General features: G+C 36.3%; 1 protein-coding gene across 3 annotated transcripts in view; it reads left to right on the top strand.

Annotated features, from left to right (window-relative positions):
* Nucleotides 1-1,827: 1,827 nt before the first annotated feature.
* The window catches only part of AP4E1 (adaptor related protein complex 4 subunit epsilon 1), a 97,584-nt gene continuing 74,817 nt past the window's right edge, over nucleotides 1,828-24,594 (top strand). For all 3 annotated transcript variants that reach the window (XM_057542579.1, XM_007170400.3, XM_007170399.3), the window contains exons 1-8: nucleotides 1,828-2,056; nucleotides 3,817-3,888; nucleotides 6,870-6,993; nucleotides 10,980-11,053; nucleotides 13,446-13,567; nucleotides 16,166-16,325; nucleotides 17,896-18,062; nucleotides 21,831-21,904. In XM_057542579.1, the coding sequence (XP_057398562.1) occupies nucleotides 1,907-2,056; nucleotides 3,817-3,888; nucleotides 6,870-6,993; nucleotides 10,980-11,053; nucleotides 13,446-13,567; nucleotides 16,166-16,325; nucleotides 17,896-18,062; nucleotides 21,831-21,904 (943 nt within the window). In that variant the 5' untranslated portion in view covers nucleotides 1,828-1,906. The remainder of the gene's footprint in view (nucleotides 2,057-3,816; nucleotides 3,889-6,869; nucleotides 6,994-10,979; nucleotides 11,054-13,445; nucleotides 13,568-16,165; nucleotides 16,326-17,895; nucleotides 18,063-21,830; nucleotides 21,905-24,594) is intronic.

Genomic DNA, 24,594 nt, shown 5'->3' with positions numbered 1-24,594 from the left:
AGGCAAGGATTTCATTGATATGCCCCTCACTGTGCTATTACTGGACTAGGCCCTGTTAACAGTAATCAAAAGCCTCTGGACTGCCTGTCTTACTAGTCTGTTACGGTCCAGGAAACGGTTCCCTCTTGTTGCTTCTTCCCAAATTTGGAGTTACACTATTAAGATCATTGATCTTATAGGACTATATATTTGACCAACAGTTTCAAATCACCTAATCATCATTAATTTTATCTGAGGCTCAGCCACACATTTGGTGATGCAAAAAAACAATAATCTTATAAAATATGTGGAATACAAGTAACGTTCTAAGTAAATATTTAAGCAAAGAACTTCCACTAGGTGTGGCCCAGCATCTCCCCAGGTCACCTGACCAGCCTGTTGTGCACCACCCGCTATCTTTAAGGGAAATGATATACTGGCATTGTACATAAAGTTCACCAAAGTTGTCTGCACATACAAGGTGAGTGGTGGAGCATCGTGACCCCTTACAGGATTGAGAAATGAATGTTATCTTCAAAGAGTTACATGGCTGGTGCCAGAAGAAGAAAAATTGGTCTTTACAGCTGAGCAGATACTTCTGCCATTGGGGAAGTCTGGTTAATGCGTGATGCAGATGCACAATGAACACTAGAGGGGAGAGAGGAGGCCCAAGTGGGCGGAGAAAAATTTTATGTCTAAATTTCTCGTCTTGCCTTAAAATATGAATTTTTATTTCATCATGAAGATAGCTTGTAAGAACACACTAGAAGTACTGAGGACAAACTGAGTTAATCTCTGAAAACGCACTTATACCCTAAACATTAGACGAATCTATAAAATACAATAGTACTCAAGCACACACTTCATCAGTCAGTTGAGAGGTTCTAAGTCCTCTATCCTCTTGAAAACTTCTCTATACGCTCTGGAGAGGATGAGAGTGAAAACAACAAATAACATTTAAGTAATATTATGAATATAATTTTGACTTCCTGGATCCTTTGTTAGGGTCTCCTTCAGAACTCACCAGACCACATTCTCAAAAGCACTGCACTAGATTCTGTTCTAGATGGAAGCTGAGGTGACAGCAATGAAAAAGACAGGGACATACATATTTATGTAGTGGCAACTGCCATCAGTTCTAGAATGGAAAAGAACAGAGCGTTGTGAGAGGATAGGACTGCGACCTGCTGGGCAGGAGCAGGGGGTCTGGGGGGCGCGGGGGTGGCCAACCGACCACTTCCCCTTCCTGGCTGCCTCCCCAAACCCCAGAAGGGGGGCGGAGGGGAAGGGACAGTGGCCAAGAGTCCCCCGTACGCGGCGGGCGCTGAACCCGGTAGGATGAGTCCACAGAGCAGCCGCGCCGTCATTCAACACCACCAGGGTCCCCGGCACCGCCAGGGCCAGGGCCGCGCGTGGCGCCGGGGCCCAGCATCGATTCCGCTCCTCCGAGTGCGGCCGAGGGAGGTGGGCGGATTGCCGGTGGTCCCCCAGTCAGTGAGAGGCTGCCGAGAGAGGGCCAGGAATGGCCACCTCCCCGTGCGGTCTCGGGCAGCGCGGAGGCGGCCAAAGAGAAAGGGAGACTTTTGCGGCCGAAGTGTAAGAGGGACGGACGGCAGCGGCTACCTCAGGAGGACCCAGAGAAGCTCGGGACGCAGGGGTTGCCATCGAAACCGGGAGCGTCCGGCCCTTCTGCTCCACCACAGGAGGACCACGTCCGCGCAGGCTTGGCGCGCGGTCTTTCGCTCGCGGACTCTCGCGCCCTCCGGCGGCGTCTCTTTAGAACGACACTGTGCTTGTCCGCGCGGGACGCGAATAAAGATTTCTTTTTCAAACAAACAGGAAGTGTCTACGGAGGCCGGGGAGGCGGCGGGGCAGGGCCTGGGCATGAGGCCGGGCGGAGACCGGAGGGCGGGTGGCGGCGGCGGCGATGAGCGACATTGTGGAGAAGACGCTGACGGCGCTGCCGGGACTCTTCTTGCAGAACCAGTCGGCTACCGGGCCCGCGGCCGCCAAGGCGTCCTTCTCCTCCCGACTGGGAGGCCTGGTCCGCGGCATCACCGCGCTCACCTCCAAGCACGTAGGTGTTCTCTGGGCCGGGAGGTCAGGGGCGCCTCGGGGAGGCCCCCTCGCTGGGAGGCTCCGGTCCGGCGGCGAGCCTCCGGGGCTGGCCGTGAGGCGTGTGTGTCTGTCGGTCCTGGCGTCTGTCCGGAAGCGTCACTTTGCTGCCCGGACTGACAGCTGGGAGGCTGGGTTTCCACGGTTGGCCCTGACACTGACTCATTATTATCTGGGGCAGATATCTTTAATCTTTGAGCCTCCGTGTGTTTCTTGAACATTGACGTAACATAGTACCAGTACATATTTCATAGGTTGTTTCGAGAGTTAGATGAGACATCGAGCGTGTGAAACTACCAGGTGCCATGGAAGTGTCAGCATTATTCTCCTAAAAAGTTTCTTTCGCACTCGGGTTCTTTCTGTCTCCCGGTTCTTTCAACTGCTAGATGTCATACACTAGAACAGACCCTGCCATTTGAACCTGTTGTTCAGTATGTTTGGGGAGCTTGAGATTCTTAGGTTAGACCTACGGGTTGGGCAAAGAAAAAGCATAATTCTCTCTAAATGCAGTATTTGCTGAGTAAGTCTCTGCCTCAGATGGGCTTTGAAAACGAGCAGTTATAATGGAAGTTTTTAAGTTCCCACAGACTTTTCAAAGCTTCAGGGATTTAGTATCTTAAAAAAAGATCATGTGGTAGGTCAAAATCTGTTCAAAAGATATTTGTGGAAGAGACTACGTGTTAGACCCTAAAGAAACAGTGTAAACCACATTTCCTTTTCCCAAGGAATTGTTCCTTCATCTTGGGCTTAAGACAGCTGTAAGCAGTATACAATGAAATATGTGTCAGGAGAGAAGAAAAGACAAAGTTTTTCTTCAAAGTGCTCTGAGCGTTTAAAAAGTTCTTTTTTAAACTGAAATAAGATGATGTTGTACTGGGGAGGATCAGCTTCACATTCAAAAATCACAAAAAACAATTATTTGTAGACTTGATATTGCTTGTCTTAAAATTTTGTCCTTTGCTCGTTTTTATGAGGTGGCTGAATGAAATAAAATACTTTTGGTTTTAAACTGCAGTTTGAAACCGTACATAAGGTATCTAAATGTAGCAGTACTTCACTAGCATTGTTAGTTCTTGGTTAGTCACCTAATGGGCATCTGCTAATTCAATGTGTAATTTAAAGATAGCATGATATTCGTCAAAATTGGGGCCAATTTTCAAGTGCTTGAGGTGAAATACAATGCAGACAGTAAAAGTAGCCATATCAGTGTATTTATTCTGTGTGTGTGAGAGAGAGATGGGAAGTGAGGGAAAGGATGCAAGGAATAAGGAAAAAAGGATAGGGAAGAAGAATATAGTTTAAGGGAAGAAGAACAGTTTCTGTTTCTGCCTTCTTACCCTGTTTCTGTATTCCATGAAGAAGGAGAAGGTGTGAGAACCTTATTCTGGGCCACTACATAAAGAATTGCTTTTCTACTTTCTCTCCACTGTTAATTTTTTTTAAAAACCATTTTCTGCTAACCCGTCCTTAAGGGGACAGTAACTGAGTGAAAAAAAGAGGAATGGTGAGTTAGCATGAAAATATTTATTCTTTCCAGGAATGATTCTGAGGGTTGGAGAAATGCCTGTAGGCAAATCTTAAGTGCATAATTTTTGTAACTCTCCTTTAAAATAATGTTTCTTTTTTATTGAAAATATTATAAGTTATATTTTTCCCTGTAAAAATACTGTTAGAGTTTAAAAAGGTGGTTATTCATGCATTCAAATATTTTCATTTTTTCAGGAGGAAGAGAAATTAATCCAGCAGGAACTGAATAATCTGAAAGCAACTGTTTCTGCTCCTAATACAACTCTGGTAAGTTTGCATAGTCAGTGCCAGCACGTTTTGAATTTGAAATCTGGTCCACTGTGGACTCAATAGTGGCATTAATTGATCAGTTGCTAAAATCTAATTTATCACAGTCAAAATCAGTTATGGATGGTAACAAGTCAGACATTAACTTTAGCCTTTTATTGCTGACTGGCCGCACCAGAGCAAGACTTGCTTGACTGATGTCAGTTCAATGCCAACATGATGATAGTTACATAAATGTAGGACTCCTGAGACCCCAAGGCTGATCTTATTGTTTTAATGTTGTGCACTGGGAGAAGGTTAGGACACATCATTTAAAATAGTATTTTCAGGGGACTTCACAGGTGGCTCAGTGGTTGGGAGTCCGCCTGTCAATGCAGGGGACATGGCTTCCATCCCTGGTCTGGGAGGCTCCCACATGCCACGGAGCAGCTAAGCCCGTGCGCCACAACTACTGAGCCTACGCTCTAGAGCCCGTGAGCCACAACTACTGAGCCCATGCGCCACAGCTACTGAAGCCTGCATGCCTTAGAGCCTGCGCACTGCAACTACTGAGCCCACGTGCTCTAGGGTCCACGTGCTGCAACTACTGAGCCCGGGTGCTGCAGCTACTGAAGCCTGCGCACCTAGAGCCTGTGCTCCGCAACAAGAGAAGCCTGTGCACCACATCGAAGAGCAGCCCCTGCTCGCTGCAACTAGAGAAAGCCCGCGCACAGCAACGAAGACCCAACGCAGCCAAAAAAATTTTTAAAAAAGTAAAAAATAAAATAGTATTTTCAGACCTGAATTGATATATTGTAAATCTCTCATTTTACTGTTATATCTTGGAATATAGGTTGGCTGACAAGGTAGAAAAGTGATTTTCTTGCTGTAAAACTGAGTATATTGCACAATAGCTAAATCAGGATCTAGTTTTTAAAAAACTTGGTTCCATATAATTTGATTTTCAAACAGCATTCATCCAGCAACTATTTAAGCTGTGACCACCATATGCAGACCACTGTGGGACTGTGGGACTGTCCCTACATAGTTAGATTAAGGCCTACTTTTTTTTTTCTTTTAATTTTTATGTGGTTTCAGATAATGAGATTTTTCCAAGCAACGTTTATTCAGCAAATATTTTGTGAGTGCCTTCTTTGTGTAAGTTGCTGTGGAATACTCTTCTAATAAAAATATTGCGGTGATCATTTTGCATGAATACATGATTATGTATGTGAATAACACTTGTAAAGTCTGAGAGAATGTATGTATTTCCTTTTATGGTCATAATAATATGTGGACAAATGAAACTCAAAACATAGTTAATGTGATCTGTGTGTGTATGTGTATATGTATGTGTATGCATAGATATGTATATGTTTTTATGTGTATGTATAAAATCACTGTGTGTTATGATACTTGATAGAAATGTTACAGAGAAATAGCTTCTCTCTTTTCATTTAGTTTGATTTCCATTTCCTATAATTGGCATCAGTAAATACAGTTTTCATGTTACCAGACATAAACCTGGTGTTGACAGAATTTAGATAAGTAGGTAGAAGTTAGGGAGCCAGAGTTTGAAGGAAGATTTTATAATATTTATGGCCATCCAACTCTGGGCATACTTTACAGAATAGTCTGTCCCTGAGGTGGTCATGTAGAAGTTGGATTATAATTTGTTAAAGAAATTTTCTAGAGTGAATTCCTGCATTGGGAAAAGCATTTTCTTCTCCAAAAGTAAGAGAATAATAATGTATGCAATAGAATTTTACTTAAACAAACTCCATAATGACTTTTGAAAAGCTATGAGATAAAATGTTACAAAATCAAGGTTGATACTTAATGGCTTAAATGAATACTTTCACTCCTCATTGATGTAGAAGCCTTTGAAGAGGCTTCCAGTATACTTTAAGCTTGTTTTCTCAGTGTTTAGTAGTTTTAATTAATGTGCTGATGGATTAACTTTTATTAAACACAAGTGACCTAAATTAAATCATTAAACATTATTCCCTTAAGATTTTCCTATGGTTTATTTTTAAACTCTTCATATTTACATGTATATATATATATATATATATATATATATATATATATATATATAAAATCTACTCTCTGTATATAATATATATGAAATATAAATGTTATTCTTACTTTAAAACATTTTATTTTACTGTTTTTTAAGCCTTTTGTGATCAGTAATCCTGTAATATATTAACCCTAATTAATTTTTAGATATTAAAATAGTCTGAGCTTTTCTTATTTTGAAACACATTTATATTTTAAATTTTTGATTAAAATTTGCTATAAATATTGATACAGATATTCTCATACTAATAAAACAGATTTATAGAATCTCTTAAAATAAGTTATTAGCTCCTGTTATAAATATTGAAAGATCCAGTTAGGTTAAATATTGGAATGATTATACCATTAATGAAATCATAATAGTTGTGAGAATTGTTGAAAAAGTAATGCTTATAAAACAAACTGTCGCCTATTATAATATAGCACAGTAATTCTGAAGAAACTCCAGGTGCAATTTGGTCTTTAAATGTGAAAAATATTTTCATTACAGAAATTATTACCAACTTGTGGGAGCTCTATGGATGCGTTCATTTGACAAAGTATATTAAAATGATGTGCTGCATTCTAGAAGCCACATTAGAGTACCACGAGTGAAATTTTGTCTGAGGACCACGTGTCTCACATTATAACCAAATTTTATGCGAGGGAGACCTAGAATTAGAAATAGCTACATTTGATTTATTTTGTATTGTTGCCAGTAACAAAATATTGAGATAATTTTACTAAAATGTGTACTGTTGGTAGTAAATTTGGGAGAAACTCTTTATTTATAAAGTCTGACTTTGGGTGATTAATTTATATATGTTATTTCTTCAGTGCCAGGATTAAAGACTTCTCCTATTAAATGATTACAGCATACTAAAAAAAAAAGTCAAAGCATTCTATTTATTTATACTGTTACTGGATATTTTGTTTTTCAGAAAATGATGAAGGAATGTATGGTGAGACTTATATATTGTGAAATGCTTGGATATGATGCTTCCTTTGGTTACATACATGCAATCAAGTTGGCACAACAAGGAAACCTTTTAGAAAAAAGAGTAGGTATGTATGTGTTTAAGACTCTTGCACTTAATGTTGTCCTTAAAGTTCTGGCTATTATATAAAGTGAATGATGGCAGGTGTGTAGTATGGTTTTAGAACACTGCCTTGTGATTTCCAAAGCTTTAAAAGATAATACTTCAAAAACTCATAGCCTAAAAATGGAATCAGTTTTCCTGATTCATAGCGTTTTGGAGTTATAGAAAGGAAAAATTGCCTGTTCTTGTGATGGTGGTTAGATGACTTTGTCAAAGCTCATTGAACTATGTACTTAAAAGGGTGAATTTTCTTATATGTAAATTATACCTCAGTAAAGCTGATCTTAAAAAGTCTGTCTAACCTCATCAGTTTAATGATAAGGGATGATTTTTTTATAGATAAAACTGAAATTGACTTGAATAATTTTCGGTATCCTGCTCCTAGTTTCACAATTGTTAACTATGAGGATTTGAGGTATCTTTTAAAAATTTTATTTCTGTAATCAACCTTTAAGTCTGTTAGGAAAACAAGGACTTAAATCTTGTATTCATATACGTACAGCTTTATATCAGAAACTTAAGAAGGAAGCACTTTAGAATAATATAGGAGTAGAACATGTTCTTTATTCAAAGAAGTTGATAGTGTCATGTTGTCAGGGACCAACGTTCTTCTCAAGTTATATTGACCTGTGCTGTCAGATGACGGGTACGGCGTGGGAGATATCTTGGTAAAGACTCTGAGACTATATGAACACACTGTTCCACTTGTTGAATCTCACTCCACCGAAAATACTTTTGTCTTCTAGATTTGTTACATTCTTCCCTCCAAGTAGAGTGTCCTCTGGCATCTTGTCTCTCCCTTTCTGTATTCCAAACCAAGTTTTAACTCTTCTGTGATCTCTCAGGTGGCTCCTACCACCTGTTGTCTTACGGTGTTTGTCTTTTCATGTCTTTTCCAAACTAATTCTGAGATCCCTAACAGCAGGAAATTTTGAAAACAATAGGTAGTCTATACTTTGTACATCTGTTGCTATATTTTGCTTTTTAGACTTTCATGTAATTTTTCCATTTTCAATTAAATTTTATTTTTATTTTTATTTATTTTTATTATTTTATTGGTTTTTTTGGCCATGCCACGTGGCTTGCGGGATCTTAGTTCCCTGACCAGGGGTTGAACCCAGGCCGTGGCAGTGGAAGCACTGAGTCCTAACCACTGGATTGCCAGGGAATTCCCTAAATTTTTTTTTTTTCAATTTTTATTTATTTATTTATTTATTTATGGCTGTGTTGGGTCTTCGTTTCTGTGCAAGGGCTTTCTCTAGTTGTGGTAAGCAGGGGCCACTCTTCATCACGGTGCATGGGCCTCTCACTATCGTGGCCTCTCCCGTTGCGGAGCACAGGCTCCAGACGCGCAGGCTCAGCAGTTGTGGCTCACGGGCCTAGCCGCTCTGCGGCATGTGGGATCTTCCCAGACCAGGGCCGGAACCCGTGTCCCCTGCATTAGCAGGCAGACTCCCAACCACTGTGCCACCAGGGAAGCCCTATTTTTAAAATATGTAAAAATTACATGTGTACATGGTCCAAAAGTTAAGACCTGATAAAAAGGTATAGTCAGAGAAATTTCATGTTTATCTCTAATCCCTCTACCAGCTTTGCCCCTTACCCCATGGGTAACTATTTTCTTTAGCTTCTGATTAATCTTTCCATTGTTTCATTTTGAAAAAACAAGCAAATTCATGGGTACACACTCAAATACTCTCTCTCTCTACACAGAAGGTAGCATGCTACAGAGATTATTCTGCATCTTGTTTTGACATCTTTATACTTGTATACAATTGCATAGTTTTCAGTGGGTGGATGGATGTACCGTAGTATTTTCAACGAGGTCCCTATTGGTGGATATATGGGTTGTTTTTATTTTTTGCTCTAATAAATAATGTTCAGTGAAGGACCTTGTATGTGGGTTATTTCATAGTTACAGTGACTAAGGAAACCTCACAGTCATTTTTATTGAGATTCATGATCTTCCTTAGGAAAGTATTTTATTGACACCTAGAAAGACGTGTCTGTGGGTATCAGATATTCTTTATGTGTGCTAATGAGTGGAAGTTTTTTTTAAGATAGCATTTAAATTTTTTATGCCTTTACTCCAGTACCATTGCCTCATCTACTCTCCTGAGATTTCTAAGGCTTAGTGCTTTCTCTGATGGATAATGCATTCTTATTTTTCACATGAATACTGTTGAGTAAATAAATCTCAGTACCCACTAAGTCAGGAATTATGTTAGGTGCTTTATCTTGTGAGATGATATTTCGTTTGACAGAGGAGAAAACTGAAGCTCAGAAAGGTCAAGTCAATTTTCCAAGGTCATAGAGCTACTAAATGGTGAAGCTAGAATATAAACCCAAGTTTCTATGAGTCAAAGCCTGTATTCCTATCCTGTACCTCACTCTTAGTCATATCAAATGTATTCTCTAATCATTGTTGTTTTTCTTTGTTTTCCTGAAACCTTTTAAATTTTTTGAATCACAGAATATCTTTTTCCCTGTTTCCTGATTATCAAAACAGTTTCCTTGTTTTCCCTGATTGTCAAAACAGGATTTTCTTTTTAACAGATAGAATTAAGATTTCATAAGGTTTTGAGGTGGTCTTTGGATTAATTTGTTGATCTTCTTGTATCTTGATATTGGTGACTTGAGAGGGGGTGATATCTTAGCTGAACAGATGTAATCTGATAAGACCTAATTTCTGCTTTAAATGCCGTCTAGGGTTTTTCTCTTTCCTGGTCCTGGTTTGTTCTTTTTTCTCTCTCCTGATTGTGGGAGTGATAACTCTGCTCCTCTGACCTTCAGTGAAGATGTTGCAGTGGGTCATGCTGCTAACTCCTTGGTTATGAGAACAGGAAATTTTTTTAACAGTTTTCCCATCTTCCCCAACAGACACAGTATGGATGCTGGATAGTAATAGGGGTAGCTAACACTAGAATTGCTAATAAAAAGGCTGGAAGAATTGAGAAGAATGAAAAACAATGGGAATGGGAGTCAGGGAATAAGGTCTCAGAGTAGACTGTGTGAGAGACAGAATAGCATAGGGGTTAAAAACGTGAACTAACTCCTACTGGCTCCGTTGTAGTCTTGGCTCCACCATGTAGTAGCTGTAGACCTTGGGCAGTTATCCTTTTGGGGCCTCATTATTATATTGGGGATAATAAGAATATCTACCTCATAGAGTTGTTGTGAGGATTAAATGAGGTGAGGCTTGTAATGTACTTAACCCACAGTAACTGTCTAACAAATGTTATCAATATTAAGGGTGACAGGAAAATAACATGGAGCATCTAGATTCCATGCACATGTTATTTGTCAGAGTATTAACGTACTTCCTCAATTTTAAGTTGTATTTTTTAATGTTTTGATATTATTAAAGTAAAAGTACTTGAGTAAATGAGTACATTTAATGTGGTAGACATTGTTTCTTTCCACAACAACTTCTATTCATTCAATAGTTTATCTTCACATTGAGAAAATAAGGTATTGTTTATGGCTAATAGATGATTTACATCATATGGATTGGTATTAGGTAGCTCATTCAGTAATACAAATAGCTAGTAACTCACTATTAACTGTAGTAACTATTAGTTTTTGAATAATTATATTTGGCTACAAGGCAGAAAATGTTTTGATTGATTGTGTAGAGATTTGCACAGAAGATAGAAGGCATATATTCCTAATGTCATTTACAGGACTTTAAGTTGGTGCACATAGCCTCTTTTCCATTTCAGTTATATCCTGTGAAATACCTAATTGTGAAAGACTTCAGGGTGAAGAACATCTGAAATCTTCCTTACTGAATTTTTTGAACCTTGTTATTTTACTATTTGTTTTTATATTTACGTGTAACTGGTATCTTTGACACTTAAATTTTGGAATATATTATTGCTTTGTTTAACTTCTTGGGAAATGTTAATTTTTGGCAGGTAATTATGAGACTTTTCCTCTCAAATTTTATAGGTTATTTGGCTGTTTCTTTATTTCTACATGAAAGTCATGAACTGTTGCTTCTCCTTGTGAATACAGTTGTAAAGGTATTGTATTGTATGCTGGTTAATATGAAGTCTTAAATTATTCCTTCAGGCATCTGACATTTCTCATCAATCGTATTAAATTAGGTATTTTTCAAAGAAGGTGGGCTTATAGAATGGGCTTAGAAAGATCTTTTATATCAGTTTCTGCATCTGTAAAATGAGGATAATAATAGAACTTAACCAAGTTGTTAGGGTTAAATGAAACACTGTAGAGAATAATAGTTGCTACTGCTGCTGTTATTATTGTTTCATTTTAAAAAGCAGAGTTAACGAAAATAAACTCAAAATGGTCTAAAGACCTACATGTAAGACCTGAAACCATAAAACTCCTAGAAGAGAACATAGATGGAACACTCTTTGACATAAATTGTAGCAATATTTTCTTGGATCAGTCTCCTAAGGCAGAAGAAATAAAAGCAAAAATAAACAAATGAGACCTAATTAAGCTTAAAAGCTTTTGCACAGCAAAGGAAATAATTGACAAAATGAAAAGACAACCTATGAAATGGGAGAAAATATTTGCAAATCATGGGACCAACAAGGGGTTAATATTAAAAATATACAAACAGCTCATGCAACTCAATATCAAAAAAACAAACAATCCTATGAAAAAATGGGCAGAAGACCTGAATAGACATTTTTCCAAAGAAGACATATCCATAGCTAACAGGAAATGAAAAGATGCTCAACATCACTAATTAGAGAAATGCAAATCAAAACCACAATGAGGTATCACCTCATTGAGAATGGCTATCACGAAAAAGTCTGTGAACAGCAAATGTTAGTGAGGATGTGGAGAAAAGGGAACCCTTGTACACGGTTGGTGGGAATGTAAATTGGTCAGCTACTGTGGAAAACAGTATGGAGGTTCTTTAAAAAACTAAAAATAGAACTACCATATGATCCAGCAATTTCACTCCTGGGTATATATCTGGAAAAAATGAAGACACTAATTAAAAAAGATACATAACCCCAGTGTTCATAACAGCACTATTTACAGTAGCCAAGACGTGGAAGCAATCCAGGTGCCCATCAGTAGACAATTGGATTAAGAAAACGTGGTATATATACGCAATGGAATATTATTCAGCCACAAAACAGAATGAAATACTGCCATTTGCAGCAATGTGGATGGACCTAGAGAATACTATTGAAATTAAATATTAGTAAATAAATCAGACAGAGGACAAGTACTGTATGATATCACTTATATATAGAATCTAAAAAATAATACAAATGAATGTATATGCAAAACAGAAACAAACTCACAGACATAGAAAAGAAACTTGTGGTTACCAAAGGGGAGAGAGGGAGGGACAAATTAGGAGTATGGGATTAATAGATAACAAACTACTATATTTAAAATAGATAAACAACAAGGACAGCATAGGGAATTATACACATTTATCTTGTAATAACCTATAGTGGAGTATAATCTGCAAAAATACTAAATCACTGTGCTGTACACCTGAAACTAATACAATATTATTAATATACTTCAGTAAAAGAATACATTAAAAAAAAAGCAGAGTTGGAATTATAACTCAGATCTCCAGACTCTTAGTCAGATGCATCTTCCATGCTGTTGTCTTTTTCTCTAGAATCTGTTTTAAAGGGATGTGATATAAACTGAATAATTGAAGTCTTTTAGATTCTGAAAGTCAGTTTAAAGAAGAACAGAGTTTAATTGGGTAACTGAAATGTACAGATAATAAAAACACAATTTAATCCATACACAGTATTGTTTCCTGTTAAACGTTTAAACAAAATTGGTAATGAAGTATAATTGCATTGTTGAGCTTTTTCATGTTTATCTTGTTTCAGTCTTTTGATATATGAGAGAGAGTGTGTGTGTGGGTGTGTAGTATCAATACTTTCTGAATTGTTAAGTTATATACTCTCTTAAGTTTACTAGTAGCTTAAACTTTTGCAAACTTTCAAAAATGTAGTTTTGGGTTCTATTAGAACGGTTTGTAAACTTTGTGCTTATGTAAGTATATATGAATGCATGCATTTTATCATATATATTCAAGAATTGCTTCCTTTTAAACTTCCACTGATATTGTTGATTAACAAGAAGAATTCATAAAATTATTCTGTTACTAGTTTAGAAAAGTTTTAAAGGCTGTAATAAAGAAGACTACTTTGGTCATTGTAAACAGAAATACAGTTTCCTTTAGATCAGTTGCCTTTTGGCTACCTTTATCTATTGACTCTATTAAGGCAAATGAAACAGGGATATTCCTATAAAATATGAGGTAAGCCTAAATGTACAAATTAATTTAAAAAGTTAGTAGAAAACTATTAAGTGTGTAGGACCATTGCAATGTTGAACTCAGTGTCCCTAGATTCAGAATTTGCGCTGAATGTTTTCTTTGCTTAATAATGTTAGGACTTGCAGAGCACTAACCTGGTAGAAGTATGTATGGCACTTACTATCGTCAGCCAGATTTTCCCTCGAGAAATGATTCCAGCTGTTCTTCCATTAGTAGAAGATAAACTTCAACATTCTAAGTAAGTAAATTCTTTTTGGATAGGTGTCTACACTATGTATTTCAAAAGGAAAATTTATACTCAGAAGTTTATTCTAACTTTAACTTAACGCTACCAGGATAGAGGATATTCTTTGACTGCCAGGTATAATGCAAAAATCCCTGATATTTGTCCTTTATTGTCCTTTATATTTATGTGGGTTTAGAAAAATGTTAGGCAACTTTCTAAAGTTAAACTGAGAGTCAGTGAGGCTTAGCATCAGGAATCCTTGGCTTTCTTCCCACTTCTACTGCTAACCATCAGGGGTCCTGTTTTTCTCTTGGCTATATGGGGTTGGTTGAAGCTCCTTAGTTCTCACAGAGTTGTTTTGAGGATAAAGTGAAATAATGGAAAACATATGGAAATGGTTCAAGTGCTATGAATACAGACCTTCAATGTATTGGGGATGCTTTATATCAAAACTGCAGCTTTCAAATTCTGTTTTATAGCAGAATATATCCAAATGAACCTTAACTTATAGTATTTTGCTAATCTTGTATGATTCCTTAACTCTCTCCTTCTCAACTTGATTACTTTTTCACCACACTTGGAATTATTTTGTTTTTGACCAAGCCCCTTAACTTCATAATCTTTAGAGTTAGGGAAGAGTTTACAGTCACTTGCCATTTTTCCTTTGTGATTGCAGTATTTTAGTTATATATACATTTTTGATAAAGATTTCTTTTGTTACTCATATAATATTTCATATGCTTAAGTCAGTATTTTTAGTGTTCTAAGATTTTAAAATGTTGTTTTATGGTTTGTGTTCTTTAAATCTTGGACCATGAATATTCCAGCTAAAAATGATAGCTTTTTCTAAGAATTATGGAATAACTTCAGAGATTTTTCAGACTTGTAATGTTTTGTTTATATCAAATCTGTGTTTAGAACAAATGATGGGTATGGAAAATTAATTACTGGAAATAAAATATTAGCCTTTCTTAGATAATTAGAGGTTGATCTGATCATAGCAGAGCATATTTTTATGAAATTTTTCCATACCACCACTGTTTTGTGGTAGCCATACTTACCCTTTGTATGAAATCTTTCTAAGAATTGAATTTTTTCCTTGTTGCTTCCCATTTACCCTTTCAATTTTTTCCTTATTGCTTCCCATCTACTGTCATTTCAAGTCCTGGCCTTTCCTGTCTTCTACCAGTTAGAGTTTAGACTTTCTGAAACTCTGCTTTTGCAATTATGGCCATACCTAACTCCATGCTATGGAGTAAAGAGCTAAAGACAGAACTGTGGGACAGAGCTACAGATAAGCCAGTAGATATCACAACGAAGCTATGAGACAGGGCTTGGACTCGACTTTTGAATCCCTGGTTATATTTCAGCACGCCAAACTCACAGCCCAAATCCAGGTTTTTTGATATCTTGTGTTATTGCCACCACTTTGGGCCAGACCTAGGGATTCCTGAGCCTGTTCAGAGTTTGTATTCTTTTTCCTCACCTCACTTACTTACTCTTTCCCGGAACTCATATTGGTTAACGCCCAATAGCAATACATTGGGATATAGTTTACAGTTACTGTAGTATTAATACTAATGGCAAATCTTTTGTTAATCTGCTTTTCTTTTTATGTGAAAAGAATTTTCCATCATGACATAGTTTACCTAGGAAGATAGTAGGTTGCTTGTTAATGCAGAGACTGAGTGACCATTTGTTAGGAATCTTATAAAAAGTATTCTTGAGTGGAACACAGAGGATTGCATTGAATAATCTCAATTTTGAGATTCTATGGTTTTAGGTAACAGAAATACATATTAAGGAACCCTGAAAGTAAATACTTCCGTACTGCTGTTGTGGGCACTGCCAGCATAGTCTGCAAATATGAGCTATGTGGAAATAGGCATAAGAGACAAAAACAAGGAATATAATTCCTTGGAAACTACATTATGTTCATAGGATAGCAACTCTTTATTTTTGCTTCTTGTGTGCTAGACATTATCTGTTACAAATGAAGTGCAAGACTTGTGTATACTTTCCTCTTCATTGTAATGAGGTTTTTGAAACATGAGCTGGGCAAGGAGAGGAGTAACATCTTTTAATGTAAGTCCCCCTTATACTCCCCTGCCCCCGCAAAGTATTTGGAGTATGTTTGCCCATGATATAAAAAAAGAAATATGAAAAGCTAGAATGTTAAGGAGACTTTTAATATTGATGGAGAGACTGTTTAATGTTACTAGCAGAAATTACCTCTCACTCATTTAAACCTACTGTTGATTCTTTTCCCAATTTCTGGAGATATGGCTTTCAAAAATGGAATTAGGGAATTAAGGAATTTATCTTTCCTGGTTTGTTTTGGTTTCAAAAGTAATATATGCTTGTTACCAAAAAATTTTATAACTAGAGAAATATATAACATGGACAGTTAAAGTCTCTTGAGGTCTTACCTCCTAGAGATAACCACTTTTTATAGTTTGGTAGATTAGAATAAAAAATTAATAATAAATGTGTAATTCTTTCTTTTTAGATTCAGGTAACAGCTGGTATTTTAAAATCATCTGGTCCATAATCTTTTCAAACTAAATGATAATTCAGATGGTTTATTTAGATTTTATTTTTTATCTTTAGGGAGATTATACGAAGAAAAGCTGTACTAGCATTATATAAGTTCTATCTCATCGCTCCTAATCAAGTACAGCATATCCATATTAAGTTTCGGAAAGCACTTTGTGACAGAGATGTTGGGGTCATGGCTGCTTCCTTGCACATATACCTTAAGATGATTAAGGTAAGTTGGCATTTTGAACAGGTACTGAGTAGCTACCATTAGAAAAATATAATTATGTAATTAAAAGAAAACTCATATTTTTCAGTAAAATGCTTAGGTCACATTTAAATTTGTATTATTGACACTTTAATAATAATATTTGCATGTTGTTGATCACATGAGTTGTAGACAAATTATAGATTTAGTCTTTTTTTATGCCTAAAATTTTTTCATTGTTACTAAAGAAGCATGGAAAAATGGTAGCTCTGGAAGGTGGTTGAAATTTGCAGATTTGTGGATTTTCAAGCAGTGCCTCCCTTTTATACAACTTCATGGGATACATATAACAGTTTATAGAAATAAGGAGAGCTGGTGGGGAACGTGCAAGGCATAGTCTACAGTGTTGACTCCATATGTTGATACTGTGTTGGAGGAGGAAGGGGGGTTGAACAGTATGGTAAAAAATTTTTCTAAATGATGATACGGGTTTATACTAATTCAACTCCAGTGTATTGCCTGAAACCCTTTGTGTCTGAAAGTATATATTTGTGAGAGATTTCATCATACCTCATAATGCAATGGGATATGCTGTTGAAATCAATTTAAAATTACAGAAGCTGAAGGTTGTCTTTACTTTTATGCATTGTGTGCTCCAAAATAGTGTGGCATAAATAGATAATTGATATTAAATCTTATTTTTCCTCTAATATTTATTAAACTCTGAAAGAGCTATTATTTCCCTTCCAAAAATTTGTCCTTGATACATAGTAAAAATTACAATGAAGAGTCTAACATTCATTTTGAGGAATGTGTATTTAATTTCCCCAGTTCAGGCAGATGGTTACTAGACCTATAGTGGTGATCAATTCGTAATATACATAAATGCTGAATCACTATGTTGTATACCTGAAACTAATATAGTATTGTATGTTAACTATACTTCAGTTAAAAAAAATAAGATGAAAAAAAAAATTTCTCCAGTCCAAGAGATTAGTCAGGTAGATAATCAAGGCACACTCATTCAGAATCACAAATATGTTTAAATACTATAGAGTTAATTAATTTTTGATAAGCAGGCTTACTGATTTTGGGGGTTTTAAGTGTTTGAGTAATTTTGGCTATGCTCTTCCACCTGGAATATATTTAGTTCAATCACATGAGAAGTCTTTTGAAAACAAAATTCAGAGATTGGAAGCAGACCTTGGTTTTTGTCAAAAGTAGAGGTATTACTGCTTTTTTCAGTATGCCAGTTCTTTTCAATTTTTGCTTTAATTGCTGAAACTAGCTTTTAAAGGTTCTAAGATGTAATTATAGAACTTTGGAAATGTGATTAAACTGTATAGGAAGTAGGAAGTGGTGGAAGCTTTTTAGGGCATGATTCAGCTCTGGATCTGGTAGCCAGAGGAGTTTCATGGTGGAAAAAATTACACAGTTAGAGGACTGTTTCATTAAATATGAACATGAAACTTCTTAAGTGAGCATGTATTAAGTTAGATTCTTTATGGCATTTCAACCAGGTCTATTTTATTTTAAAGACATTATTATTAACAGAAAGTTTTTTGTTTTGTTTTCCTTTGTTTTTTGGATGTAGGAGAATTCATCTGCATATAAAGACTTGACTGGGAGTTTTGTAACTATTTTGAAGCAAGTGGTTGGAGGAAAACTCCCTGCAGATTTCAATTACCACAGTGTACCAGCACCATGGTTACAAATTCAGCTGTTGAGAATACTAGGACTTCTAGGAAAAGATGATCAAAGGTAAACTATTCTAGGTAAATCTGATAGGCTTTAGTCATCTAGAGGTGTCATGATAAACCAGCTTCTCACAATGCTTAATTGACTTAATAGTGATAAATAAGCCACTATAAGAAGTGTAAAAATTCAGGTTGCTGGGATAATCCTGGCTCTCTGCTTATCTCAATCCTACTCACAGTGCAAGATACCTTTGAAGCTCCATATGTTCCGTGAAACTTTCTTAACCATTCTAGTCTGGGGCTTGGGAAACTTTTTTATAAAGGGCCAGATAAATATTTTAGGCTTTGTGGGCTATATGTTGTCTATTGCAACCATTTAATTCTGCTGTTGTATACACCTCAAAAGCAGCCATAAATAATATGTAAATGAATGAGCACAGCTATGTTCCAAAAAAACTCTTTAAGGACATTAAAACTTGAATTTCATATAATCTTTTTGTGTCATGAAATATTATTCTTTTGATTTTTTTTTTCAACCACTTAAAAACGTAAAAACCGGGCTTCCCTGGTGGCGCAGTGGTTGAGAGTCTGCCTGCTAATGCAGGGGACACGGGTTCGAGCCCTGGTCTGGGAAGATCCCACATGCCACGGAGCAGCTGGGCCCGTGAGCCACAATTGCTGAGCCTGCGCGTCTGGAGCCTGTGCCCCGCGACGGGAGGGGCCGCGATAGAGAAAGGCCCGCGCACCGCGATGAAGGGCGGTCCCCGCACCGCGATGAAGAGTGGCCCCCGCTTGCCGCAACTGGAGAAAGCCCTCGCACGAACCGAAGACCCAACACAGCCAAAAATAAATAAATAAATAAATAAATAAATAAGAAAATCCTTAAAAAAAAAAAAAACGTAAAAACCGTTCTTAGCCTGTAGCCAATACAAAAACAGGCATCTGGACAGATTAGGCATGCAGACTATAGTTTGCTTACCCTGTTGCTCTAATTGGAACAATTCATTTGTTTGAATTACTCTTTTAGGCAGTAATTTTATTAAACTTTTTATGGGTGCCTTTCCAGTTACATATATTTTTGTAACTTTTAATTTTGCTGTAGTTTTTCAAGCTTACGGAAAAATTCCAAGAATAGTACAGGGAGCTCTCTCTACCTCTGTTCATCAATTATTTGTATTTGCTTTATCATTCTTTCTCTCTCTGTGTGTGCATGTGTGCACACCTGTTATTTTTATTTAAGAATTTTTTTCTGAACTGTTCAAGAGCAACTAGATTTGGTTGCTCTTGAACAGTTCAGGGACCATGCTTGAGCCCCTGATGTGTTTCTGTCTTGAGAAAATATTATTAATCAGGTTCTGACTTTAGAGATGTGGTTCTGTTTTATACAGTAGGGTACATTTATATGCTAATACTTTTTTTAAAAATTTTATTTATTTTTGGCTGCGTTGGGTCTTCGTTGATGTGTGTGGGCTTTTCTCTAGCTGCCACGAGCAGGGGCTACTCTTCGTTGCGGTGCACGGGCTTCTCATTGCAGTGGCTTCTCTTGTGGAGCACGGGCTGTAGGGCCCACGGGCTCAGTAGTTGTGGCGCACAGGCTTAGTTGCTCTGCGGCATGTGGGATCTTCCCAGACCAGGGATCGAACCGTGTCCCTTGCATTGGCAGGTGGATTCTTAACCATTGCACCACCAGAGAACTCCTATATGCTAATTCTTTAGTCTCACTTTACTAAGGGATTGTCCTCTAGGCTATTATTGCTCCTAGTAATGTCTCCTCAGTGTCATGTCAGCATCCGTCTTTGGTGAGCTCCTGATGAGCACTAACTGGGCTGTATCACTCTTGGTGTTGCTATTTTACTTTTTTCTATGTTTATGAATCTCAACCTTGATTGAAACCTAGGGTGAAAACCTGGAGTTGATGAAGCAGACACACACATTAGAAATGTTTGTCCTATTGTGGAGCTCTAGTTGGAGTTCACTAGAATTCTGTTTTAAAACCATGAATTTCATAGTAATGCATTCAGACCTCACTGGTCCAAAAGGATTTAATGCCGTCATATGTTGTCAGGAAGTAACTTTGGAGGCATTTAGTGAATTTACTAAATTCGTTAACTCATTATCTTCCTTCTTTCCTTCATGGATGAATTTGAAGAATATGTGCAAAGATGAGTATGTTGAATAGAGTTCAGAGAGCTCAGCTGAATAGAAATTAGGCTTAATTAAATGAATAAAGATTAGAACTCTCTTATAATGTTATGGAACATTAGAATGTTCGTCCCCTTCTTTGTTGTCCCAACTCTAATAAGATTTTATGTTAACGTAGATTTCTTAAGTTATGATTAGCTCAGTGTGGCAAAGTAAAAATGTTAAGTTATTTTATAACAGGATTCTAATGTATTTAATTGAAAGAATTAATTTACTGGAAAAATCTCTTATATTTATGGTCTTTTATATCTGTAGTTTGAATATTTTCTTGTGTTTTATAGCATTCTGCTTCTTAGGTTATTAACAGTTAGCTCAATCATGTCTGCAAATGTTTCCACATTTCATGTGGTTAATTATGACTCTTATGCCGGACATTGGCTTTTAAAATTGGGCGACTATACCATAATCTAAGTGTAGTATTACCAAATTTGGGGAGGGAAGGATTTGTAATGTCTACTATATGGTTGTCTGTAGAAGAAATGCTTGCATAATAAAATGAGGAATTTTAGGATATGGTTCTGGATTCTCACTGGATATTTATACTTTAGTTACGATGCAGTAGAAGTACATGCACTTCATATTGAGTTTTACAGCTGTATATTTGAAAAAAAAAGACATTTTCTGAGAAAGTTGTAACATACATGATATGTAATTTGTATAGCCTCAGATTATTTTCATCTTTTTGTTTGTTTTATAGTGTAGTTTCTCCGCAAGAAACAACTGTGTATTCTATGGGTTGGTTTTTTTTTTTTTGACTACGCCATGCGACTTGTGGGATCTTAGTTCCCCGACCAGGGATTGAACCCACGCCCCCTGCATTGGAAGCGTGGAGTCTTAACCACTGGACTGCCAGGGAAGTCCCTGGGTATTCTGTGTTGATGGTGCTTTTTTCTATTAGTGTTTTTTGAGTTTACAAAACATACAAAAATATCAGCTGAGAAGCCATAGTTTTCACATTGGCCTCTTGGAGAGGACTTTTCCTTGGAGAAAAGGCTTGGTGGCAGAGTGCTAGGGCTCTATAAAACACTGCATTTTTGTATAGTATCTACCTCAACCCAGTAACTATAACTGTAATTGGTGACCGTAAAGACACAGGAATGTTATTAATCTGTTAATTCCACAAAATATAATTTCTTTATTATTTAACATAAATGAAAGTTAAAATTTTCTTTCTGATGAACCTGGTACTGCTCAAAGAAAGACTAGTATTTGAATATTTTTTAAAAACTAAGTGTTTGAAATACAGATAATATACTGTCTGGAATAATCTGGTATGTGAAGTATTAGTGTAGTAACTTTAAACAGGTAGAAATATTATATTATGAAGAAAATTATAAAAGATAGCATGTTCAACCAAACAAAAACTTTATTTGTAAGTAGGTTCAGATTGAGGAAAGTGTTGATTGACTTATCTCTTCATTGACTAGTCAGCTTTGATAAAGCAGGAAGTTAAACTCATGAAAAAGAACAAATGGAATCTTTAAGAAGTGAAATTCCCAATTCATAAAATGAATTTCTTTCACTTCTTTTCTGTAGATCCTCAGTTTTAAAGAGAGAGAAGTTTGAAAAACTATGTTTTATTGGGTTATAATACTATAATTCTGCTGCAAATAAAATATCTTTTAAACAGGACAAGTGAATTAATGTATGATGTTCTCGATGAATCCTTACGAAGAGCTGAGTTAAATCACAATGTCACATATGGTAGGTAACATATGTAAATGCTGCTCTAATGACTAATAATGTTTTCAGTATTATAGCTAAATCTGTGTTAGAATATTATAAATTTCAATAGAATTTTAAATGTTAATTTTTAAGGTGGTTTTGGGATTATTATTTTTCACTGGAAGCATTGAATAACTAATAGAAATAATTTGAAATTACGCCATTGTTTAAATGTTGACCTAAATTGACTATTATAATTGTGTCTCTTTTTAAGTCTTTATTTTTAAAGAGAAATTGTCTCTGTATTGAAAATGTCCATCAAGCATCTAATTGACTGTGAAGATAACCTAGTAGGTCCATTCCATACTTAAGACAGTTCTTAAATGAAAGAATCAGTCAACTAGTCACCAAATATTTCTTAAGTTTTTGTTATTTATCAGGCCCTGTGCAAGATGCTTGGAATACAGTCGTGAATAAAATAATATTATCGTTGAGCTCACAGCCTAGTTAGATGGAAAGGGACAGGTAGTAGAAATGTTACAGAAGTGAATTTACAAGGTACTCTGGAGAATACAGCAGCTAGTCTTAGATGAGAGGGAGAACAAGGAAGGCTTTTCTGAAAAAGTGATATTTAAGAAGATAACTGAAGGATGAGTACGATATAGATAAGAATATATAGATGTGGAATAATGTACTTTTTAATGAAGAGGCAATAGCTATTTATGTTAAATACAATTTTACAAAGTAATTTAGTGATAAGAGACAAGAGTAAAATGGGGGAGGAGGGAGGAGAACTGAGAAAAGTAACCAAAAAAACTTCCAATCTTAATAGCCAGAGGGAAGAACTCTTAGTTCTTTATTGATCAGCCTGAAAAAGCTCGTTGAAGAAATTGGGATATTTGGAGATATTTAAAGGATAGAAGTAAAACAGTTTGAATCTCACCTGGTATGGAGAAGGGCAGTAGAAGAAGTATTGAGAGATAAAAGTCAAATGAGAAGTCATTTCTTAATCTGGTAAAATACCGTGAAGTAGGGGATGGAGAGCGTTACTTGTTCTTTCAGACAATGGTAAGCTGTGGATCTTTAAGAACGATGGTTGTAGAAGTGCAGAGTAGACTAGAGGGGAGAAATTGAACTAGTTTAACTGTAATAAAAGTGCTTGACAAAAACGCAGTAGGAATAAAAAGAAAGGATTGCATGCATAAGACTAGTATGGAAAAAATAATGCACATGGTAGTGAATTGGGATAGTAAATTTTGAAGGATAGATTTATGTTTTGTGTGTATAAATGGTAATTAAGGTAATAAGTGTGGTGTATTCATTTGTTCAACCAGTATTTATTGAATGCCTACAAAACAAAAATTTAATTTGTAAACTAGGTACAGATTGAGGAAAGAGTTGATTGACTTAACGTATTCCTCCATGCTAAGTGTGGGAGCTTAAGGGAAGAATAAGGTAGACACAGGCCCTGCCCTTATAAGTGTATAGTATAATGAATAGTTGACATCATCTAGGATCCTGCTATGTAATGAGAAGAATAAGGTGCCAGAGATAAGGATGACCATTATTGAGGCAGGTGGTTTGGCTAGGAGCTGTCAGAGTATCCAGAGTAGTGTCAGAATCTTTGGAGGCAGCAAAAGTAAATTAAAAAGTTTTGCTTGAGATATAATCATGGTCTAGGATAAGGGTTTGAAAGGCTCTCAAGGAATTCTGTTTAAAATCAATTGTCTGCTTTTTTTCCTTGCAGAAAGTTTTTTTTTTTTCTTTCGGTAATTGACATTTCAGCTTTAATTTTTAAATCTTTTTGGAATAGGTAATATATGCACATGGTTCAAAATTCAAAAGGTACAAAAGGGTATACAGTGAACAGTAAGTGTCCCTTTGACCCTTATTACCCACCACCCAGTTCCCTCTCCTGGAGATAACCACTGTTACTACTTTCGATTTAGAGAATACTGTACACCTGAGGAAATATTTTTTAATGTTCTCCATTAGGACATCCTTCTTTTATTAAGATTGCTGGGACCAATGGCAACAATTTATTTCTTTGTAGTCTGTCAGTCCAGTGTTTCACCTTGCCAGAGAAACTTATAGTTTCTATTGTTTCCCTTTTTTCCTTTATTTATCTTCTGTTTGTTCTACATTTCCCCCCATATTTGTACTGATACAGTTTATAGCTTACAGTGATTTTATCAATGGTAGAGTGTTCTCTAGTAAACCTAATGTAAATATCTTATTACTTAAAAATGTGAATTTTAAATTATAAATTTCATAAGGGCAGGGACTGTGTCTGTCTTATTGGCCAGCATATCCCAGTATCTGGCACTGGATTACTCAGTGAGTAATATGTTTTAATTGAATTAAAAGAAGAGAAAGTTATTTTACTTTTATCAGTTGTCTTATTGGGTTTCAGTCTTAATATTTTCTAAACTGTATTTTTATGAAAGTTTCATTATTATAACTTACCTTAGTGTCAAATCAAGAAATAAATCACATCAGAGGCATTTATTGAGTATCTGCTATGTGCCAGGCATTGCATAAAGTGATGTAGAGGATATGAAGAAGTATTAAATATAATCTTTGCCTTCAAGGAATTTACAGTATAATGGAGAAGATAACTTATTTATGAAAGCATAATACCAGTATAAGGCAGAATGCAAAGGGGAGATAAAGTCAATAAATATTACAGGAATCCAGAGGCGATAAAGATCACTCTGGGCTTCAGGGCA

The sequence above is a fragment of the Balaenoptera acutorostrata genome, chromosome 3 (assembly GCF_949987535.1).
Source record: "Balaenoptera acutorostrata chromosome 3, mBalAcu1.1, whole genome shotgun sequence".
Classification (NCBI taxonomy): Eukaryota; Metazoa; Chordata; class Mammalia; order Artiodactyla; family Balaenopteridae; genus Balaenoptera; species Balaenoptera acutorostrata.
This window is presented reverse-complemented; position numbering and strand designations above follow the sequence as displayed.